We start from the raw sequence: 8,684 nt of genomic DNA, 5'->3' as shown, positions 1-8,684 counted from the left end.
TAATGTCACAAGAAAAACAATGGTGTGCTTGGTTTCAACGTAACTTTATTCTTTCATGAGTTATTTACAAGTTTCTCTTTGTTCACAGCCATTGACATGTCGAAGAGGTTAACACGTGAGGAGCGGATCGAAATCGTGTTGATATCTGGTGAACGCAGTAACCGGGTCATTGCAGCAGATTTCAATGCAAGACACCCTACGAGACCACCCATCTCCCATGCTACAGTTAGCAAACTGCTTGCTAAGTTTCGTGAAACTGGTTCAGTGTTGGATTTGCCAAAATGTGGACGCAAGAAAACTGTCACTAATGAAGAAACATCAGTGGCTGTCCTAGCTTCATTCAGCAAGAGCCCACGGCGTATAAATATTAAGTATTAGTACTAAATATGTGATTTAAATGTACTGAAAAAAATCTAAACTGGATTGAGATCCACGTATTTTCAGTTTCTTACACTGGTTTCAGGATCGACCTGTCATACAAATAAGAAAAGATATTCGTCTTCCTTCAGATGAGAGATTGGCCATTTCTGAAGAGGTCATATCTTCCGGGAGAACGAGTGCTGTCCACAGACGGTTTCAGAGTACAGGTCTGAACTAGTATAAACTAAGAGCAAAGCACCATAAAACACATTGAATCCAGCCAGAGAGCGAGGTTTAGTGACAGACTTCACTTCATATTTAAGGCAATGTAAGTTAATTGAAATGTTTCTCTCATAACGAAAGCTAAAGAAAACCAACAGAAGCATTTAAGGTGCTGCTAAGAGTGGCTGCAGCTAACGAAACCAGGCAAAACCAAACTGTCACGCTCGTTCTGAAAAACAGACCTGTTTCAGTCTTAACGAATCGAGCAAACCCAACTTCATAGAGAGACACAAATATAAAAGCAAAGAGGATACTGAGCCGCGAACAGAACACGCAAGTTCTTAAAGGCCGCACAGTTTACAGAACAACCAGCATCCAGCTAAACGTAGAAACCATCTCATACAGATGAGTCTCAACGTCTGTGATTCATCCTTGCACTTCTGTTAGACAAACTTCAGGAGACCAAGGACTCTTTAATCAGATTTAGTGACAGCGAATAGAAATGAAAGTTCGATTTAAAGCGTCACAGTAACACCAATCAGAGTACAAACACCAACCGATGAGCGTTTCATAGGGTTTGTTCTGTTTTGGTCAGTGGTACCTGAACGTCACACCAACATGCTCTGTGCAGTCCAGTGCTGTCTGAAACTGTGCAGGACGGTAGGAATGCTCATGTGTTCCTGTTTCACAGCTAGTTTCCTCTTTAAGAGACCAAGAAGAAAGAGAGAGAGAGCCCCTTTGTCCCTTGGATTGGGGTCAGAGCACTGCAACCCTGTCCCCATGCTCCGCCCCTGTGGGGCTGGTAACACCCCCATTGTTTAAAGACCCACAGTTCAACTCTCCCGAACCCGACCCGCCTCTATATCCAAAAACCTGACAGCAGTTGCAGTTCAGTGTCCAGAGGTGGCATTTCCTGAACATCTGGGGTCATCTGACCCCTGTCAGGCCCACTCTGATTGTACCTGCGAGGTGTTTGAAGAGGACTGCTTTTGTGAGGGGGCGCTATTTTATGGCTTCAGTAAAACTACGTTTTCCCGTTTCCACCTCGGTCCGTATGTACAAGGACGGCTGTAGCTCCAAGTCTGAAAAATGAAGCCAGTGCTGAAGTACCTCAAACCTGCATTGCCTTTAAAGTCCAGCAGGGGTTGACTGCTTGGTCTATAAAAGTCTATGAGAAAATGAACATCTTGCTCAGTTGATCTCTGAGCTCAGTGAACTCTTTAGTGATGAGTTTATGGTCTCAGTCGCTACTCAGGTCTGACTAGATAAAGCACAATGTTCGTTTTGGGGATAGCGATCCCAGTAGAGTCACAAAGAACCGGGACATCGGGGTTGGGCTGCTACTCTGAGTGACCAGTGTACCTGGTGTTCAGAGTCAGATCCAACCCTCGCTCATCACTTTGTCTCAGAATGATGAAAGATAATGAAAAGATTGATCTTCACACATCCATCTTTTATATTAAATCTGTGACCAGTGGCACAGGGTTAGATTTACTGAGCTGCAGATCTCAGGGGCACACACAAACGTTTACAGGGATCATTTTCAGTGTTTATGAAACCGAACCTTTACCTTTTAACTTTTGCCCTTGTGTTGTCAGGTGTCATATGCCTAACCCTTATAGATCGAATTCGTTGTTGGCGATTACCCTCATTAACCCTACACTAGCAAAACATGTCATTTAAAAAAAATGTTCCTCTAAGTCTTGGCTGAAGACAAGAAAATAATTCAACTTATAAACATTTGTAAGCAAAAGTCTTTTTGCTTTTTTCTAAAACACAGGGTAAGGGTAGGAGTCGGGGGCAGGGATGGAGTCGGGGTCAGGGATGGAGTCGGGGGCAGGGTAGGAGTCGGGGGCAGGGATGGAGTCGGGGGCAGGGTTGGAGTCGGGGGCAGGGTAGGAGTCGGGGTCAGGGTTGGAGTCGGGGTCAGGGATGGAGTCGGGGGCAGGGTTGGAGTCGGGGGCAGGGTTGGAGTCGGGGTCAGGGATGGAGTCGGGGGCAGGGTAGGAGTCGGGGTCAGGGTTGGAGTCGGGGTCAGGGATGGAGTCGGGGGCAGGGTAGGAGTCGGGGGCAGGGTTGGAGTCGGGGTCAGGGATGGAGTCGGGGGCAGGGTTGGAGTCGGGGTCAGGGATGGAGTCGGGGGCAGGGTAGGAGTCGGGGGCAGGGTTGGAGTCGGGGTCAGGGATGGAGTCGGGGGCAGGGTTGGAGTCGGGGTTAGGGATGGAGTCGGGGGCAGGGTTGGAGTCGGGGTCAGGGATGGAGTCGGGGGCAGGGTTGGAGTCGGGGGCAGGGTTGTGATTATTTAGACGTCACACTGCTAAAGTGTTGAAACAGCATTCACAGATGCTCAGGTAAGGCTGTTTATGTCCCACTTCAAGTGTGAGCTGCAGTTTTGAGTCTTTAACCTCAGATCAAACAGGTATGTAGTTCACTTTGTATCTGAGAGTAAAAGTCCATCTGAAAGGCAGCGTTGTCTGAACACTGAATCTCAGTTGTTGTTATTTGTCCATCGGGAGCCAAACAAAGTCATTTTGTCAAAGCTGCTGGTGAGTCTGTTACACACATGTTGTCCTTTGGTTTCCAACTCCTGATTTTCAACACAAAGGCTCACGAGTGTGGTGGACACATTTTAACCCAAACCACAGTCAACAATCCTAAACCAAAATTATTTTTAGCGCCTAAACACTGAACAAAACAAAGAAATGGCACCTCCAAACACAAAAGGTCGTTAAACCTCGACGCGTTTCTCCACCACAGATCCCAAACAACACCTTATCTAACTGTGAGATGCATCTGGCAACACGGCGCAGTGTAAACCCCCCCCACACAAGCACCATGCAGAAAGTCAAAGGAAACATGTCCTCCCATGGGTGTCTTAGGTTTGTTGAGTCTCAGCTGAGAAATGTCGCTCAAATAAGAAATGACATTCACCTGACCCCCATATTTAACAGAATCTCGTCTTGCTCTTTTACTTCTACAAGCTGCTGATTTCACATCAGTCTAGTCACACTTCTGGCCCAGTAAAGTGCTGGCAGCAGCGTATTACATCATGTAGCCCCCGTTTACCAAAACCACCACAGCAAAAATGTCCTACTGTGAGGTTCTCCAGACTGAAACCATTTCACACTTTAAGAATGATCTGTTCCTTCTCTGCACGTCTTCGTGGTCCACAGAGTTTCTGATGTTCTATATATTTATTGTAAAAGCATCATAGTTTCTGATTTGGCATCGGCAGCTCCTGTTAAACTCCTCCTGATTTTCATACATTCACTTCACTTCCTGCCTTCTCGTCACAGAGTCATCACTCCAGGGACGCCACACATCCAGTTTCTTTTCACAAGGCTGTTGTTTTGGAGCTCGAATGAATATTTATCGCCTCTCTTGAAGCCGGGTGAGATTTTTTCCAGAGGCCAGAGAGCTGTTTCAAAGTATTTTATGTACCCGTCTTATCGCATAAAGTTTCAAAACACGAGTCTGGGCATCGGACATCTCTGCTACTCTTCACTCTAAACTTGTCCCCACATCCCCTCCGTCTGTCCCTAAATCCTTTTCCTTTCAAACTCATCCTCCTTGTCGCCCTCCCCCCCGCCCCAGGCCAGTCTCCTCGTTGGGGGGCGGGAGGGCTCGTGCCGCTAGAGAGCTGTAATCTGAGTCAATTCTGTGTTGGAGTTCCCAGTTCCATGGGTCTCTCCCCTCTGTGGGGGGTCCACCCCCACCAAGGGGAGCTCCACGCCTAGTCATGCCGGATTCGGCGTCCCTCCCCCCAGCCCCCCGCCGTCTCCGGCTTTGCAGCTGTAGGCGGCCGCCACCTCCCTGGCGATGCTCCTCATCCTGCCAGACTGCTGGGGGTCGAGGCGGAATGGAGACGGGTGGCAGAACTCTCGGAAGCAGCGCTTGAAGTTTTCATCGAGGAAGGCGTAGAGCACGGGATTCAAGCTGCTGTTGACGTAGCCTAGCGCGATGCAGAAGTGCATGAGGACCACTGTGAATAGGCTACTCAGGTTGAAGCCCAGAAACTGAGCCAGGACCATGATTTGGATCGGGGTCCAACACACCACAAATGCCGCCACCACCACCAGAACCATCCTGGTGATGCGCCGCAGGTTTCGGTCCTTTTCCTTGGAGCCAGACAGGATACGGACGCTGCGCAGGCGTTTGACCATCAGGCTGTAGCAGATGCTGATGATGGCCACAGGGATGAGGAAGGAGAAGACGAAGACACAGGTACCAAAGACGGGATCCCAGTGGCTCTTTGGCTCGGGCAGAGCCACTATGCACTCCAAACCTACAAGTTCAAAAGAGAAATAAAGAAGAAGTATTAAATACGGGAGAAAAAGGGGGAGGGCAGTGGGGAGATGTAGGTTGGTCGGTGTATGTGTTGTTGGCATGAATGTCAAGGACAGTGGCTGATGTTGTTCTATTAAAGGTGGAATATGTTAGTGTGACAAGTTACACTTTCAAATAGAGAAGTACACGGCAGGGTTTGTTTTGAATAACGTGATTTTATGAGTTCACAGTGACGTCGAGTGGACGGCAGCGCTTTGTCCTCATGAGTTCCTGGTGGAGAATCGTGTGTGTTAGACTGCTTTTGATTGGATGTTTGCTCCAGTTTTAGTTCAAGGATCCACAGTCCTGCACTCAGAGAGGAGTAAACCTCCAGCTACTCATTTGCAATGCAGCCGGGCAGGATGGAAGAGAACCTACAGGGAACAACGTTCCTGATATCTGCATATTAATGTGCTTATTAAAAATGCTAATTAGTATGCTAATAACAGAAACAGGCACATAAAAGCGAAAAGAAAAATGGGAGGTGCAAAGGAGACAAGGTATGAATGTATGAATGAGCAGTGACAGGAGAGTCAGCTGGTTTAATCAGTTTAATCATAATACAGTCTGCAGCTGGAGAAGGCAGACAGGAAGATAAATGTGTCTGAGCCCATGGAGAGATAAGAAAGTAATGACTGCAGAGTTATTCCACAACCCAACGGGCAGGTCACTTTCTACAAAAGAGACACCAGAAGGAAAAAGAACAAAAGTTCACCGCAAACACCTGAAAATCCAAAACCAACACACTTCAGAATCAAACACAGGTATGTCTGTGGGACATTACAGCAAGAAACAGCCACGGTTCACAACTGCACCTTAAAACAGCTCCGACCTTCTTCAGCAGGTCAGATACCTGATTGCAGCGCACCCTCATCAGTTCACCTTCATCACCTGCATTCACTAAATAACTGAAAACTGCACCTTAAAGACTCAGCTTAGACCTGAGTTCACATACTAGTCTTTTAAGTCCAGCACTGAGAACGATGACCACAGCTCATCCTTCATTTGGAGGAAGAGCCCAAACTCACAAAGATCGGAAAAAATTCCTTCCAGAAACCCAACGTTTCATACCGGAATCGAGTCATGTGACCACAGTTACCAATCAACCTCGATTAACTGACCTGTCCATTAAATAAAGGTCTTCCTCTTCTCCTTCTGCCCGGCAGCTCCATATTCATCCTCCACCCTCCCTCCTCCACACATGTGCAAACCATCTCAGCCTCTCTGAGTCCGAGCTGTTCCTCTGATGGACTCGTCCTGCTCGCACCCAGTGAAGGTCTTTACTGAGATTAAGATACTCAGACCAAAGCGGACACGGTCATGTTCATCTAGAACTTTGACAGGGTTTAGTGTTAAAGTGCTGGGAGGAGTCAGGGGCAGCGCCTGACTCTGTTCCTGCTCAGACGAGGTCCGAGCCTGCCATCGATTCACCAAAGACGCCACAAACGGGCCTAAAAACGATTGATTACCTGTTGGCAGGTAAGTTTGCTGACATTAGCTTTGATGTTTTATTAATATCCTTGAAGAATGCAGATTACAGGCAGATCTTTTTATTACTGAGGCCTGAGTGCAGGAGCACGAGCCACAGCCGAGCTCTGCACCAATCAGACGGGTCCTGATCCAACAAGTGTGTTTGTAATGAATTAAGAGCATTTTACAGTCGAGCGCCACTTCACACTAATTACAACCTACTTTTAACTACAGGAGCACCACTTTGTTTCTAATTCCTAACCATTTTCACACTGCACAGTTAGCAGAAACACTTCCTGTCACCATTAATTCAGCCGTCCCTGAGAAAATGTCCTAAGAAAAAGTCACAGCAAACTCTGCAGAGCCATGACAGCGATTCAGCCAGCGAGAGCAATAACCACACACACTTCCAATTATGTCCCACTGCAGCCTCTGCTTAACCGTCTACATGATGTTAAAGCTGTTAACACGGAGTTTTCTCACACTAAACAAAAACCAGACTGAACTGATTGTTTTTGGAGGCCACGCCCCTTTGGATGAGCTAACTCAGACCCTCGGTCCTCTCGCTTGTCATCATTCTCAGACTGTTAGAAATCTCAGAGTGTCTTTAGACGGCTCTTTAAATGAGAGAACCAAGCTGTGAAAAACAGTTTTCATCAGTTAGGTGAAATTGCCAAAGCGATGTCTTATCTTCCTCCTAAAGACCTGGACAAACGTATTGATCACCTCTAGACTGGACTACTGCAGTTCTCTCTGTTTGGGTCTCCAACACTCGTCTCTCTGTTAAAAGACTTTAACACCTGTTAAAGTCTTTTAACAGGTGTTAGAAGATGTGCAGCAACATGCTTCTCCATTTCTAAACCCGACGTGAATGTGTCTCAGTAAAAATGAAGCGCTGCAGTGAGCAGAGGAGAGCACTGATCACCTACAGAGGTGTGTGAGTTCTGCACACAGGAAAAGGTTTAAACGACGGAGGGTCAAAGTTCATTCACACTGGAAGACCCTAAACTAATGACCACGTCCTCACGCCCGAGGACAGTGCAGCCTTAGAGACCCAGGACTGGGGCACTACATGGGGATGATTTCCCATCATGCCCACATCTGTGGGTCTCCTAGATGTGTGTGTGTCAGTTACTAAGACAAAGTGCCAACATAGTGCAGAACAAGCCGAGTGTGCTCAGAGGTCATGTGACGGTGGACAGGTCTACTCTTCGGTCTGTGATTGGTGGAAATCTCAGAGACACCGCTGCAGTGTGTCGCAGTTCTGGAAAAGGTCAGCCTGCACTCACTTAGTAACGGCTCTTTGTTACTAAGTGACGGCTCTTTGGACATGTCTCACATTTTTAAATGTGACTTAGTGGGTTGACCCCGCCCACCCCAGTTTGGACCTGATGTTGGGTTGACCTCGCCCACCCCAGTTTGGACCTGATGTATCTTATCTTATCTTTCAGTTCAAGAGACGGAGACAGAAGATTGACTTCAGTTGAACCAAATCACAACAGCAGTCGCCTCCAGGTGCTTTAGAGTAGAGAGGGTCTGTGTCTGCTCGAGCGTTCACCCATCAGTGCATCACACAACAGTCTCAGCACTCTATGTCGCTGACAAGACTATGGAGATTTTTAAGCCTAAATAATGCTGAGTTTAAACACACCACTCTAGCTCCGCCCACAAACCACCCTACAATCTCGTTCACGTGACCTCTTCTGCTTCTGTCGGCAGCGCCTCACGTCTGATCCTGATTCCTTCACTATTTCTGTCAGTTTTAATTTAAGTGATATATTGATATCGTCGTGTCAACCTCTGATTGTCTCTCGCTCAGAGTGAAACAGCCTTCCTTGCGCGTTCCCTCATCGCTTTCTCCTTTCTTTGTTCCACAGTACGGGACCTGTAGCTTCGCTGTGATTGGCTCTTGATGTGCTGCCACCTGAACACGCGAGAGCAGTTAAATTCCCACCTGTGCAGCTCGGTCCAAACCTCCGCGTGACGATGTTTGACAGGTGGAAGCTTGCAGACAGAAAACCCAAGAAGCCTGATCGCTGTTCAGTCTTTGGTCCAAACCTGCCACGTGTTAGGACTCAGATAATTCCACGTCATCCCAGTTTTTCTCCTTTAGTGCCGTAAAAAAGCAAAAATCAGGTTAAACTATCAAAGTGGAAAGCTGTGATCTTCATAGAGAACAGCATCAGTGTCAGGTCTGAAGATCCAGATGTTGTGATCTGTTTGTCTCTCTACTCTGTACCAGATACTACAGTACTAGTAAATAGGGTACTGTATACTACAGCTCAGAGTATTTCTGCAGGTAGCAC

The 8,684-nt window shown here is 47.3% G+C and overlaps 1 protein-coding gene across 1 annotated transcript in view; it reads right to left on the bottom strand.

Moving 5' to 3' along the window:
* Positions 1–4,319: 4,319 nt before the first annotated feature.
* Positions 4,320–8,684, bottom strand: part of oprl1 (opiate receptor-like 1) — a 71,615-nt gene continuing 67,250 nt past the window's right edge. Inside the window, exon 6 of the mRNA XM_063464019.1 lies at positions 4,320–4,867. Within this exon, the coding sequence (XP_063320089.1) occupies positions 4,320–4,867 (548 nt within the window). The remainder of the gene's footprint in view (positions 4,868–8,684) is intronic.

Source organism: Pelmatolapia mariae, linkage group LG20, assembly GCF_036321145.2.
Source record: "Pelmatolapia mariae isolate MD_Pm_ZW linkage group LG20, Pm_UMD_F_2, whole genome shotgun sequence".
NCBI lineage: Eukaryota > Metazoa > Chordata > Actinopteri > Cichliformes > Cichlidae > Pelmatolapia > Pelmatolapia mariae.
This window is presented reverse-complemented; position numbering and strand designations above follow the sequence as displayed.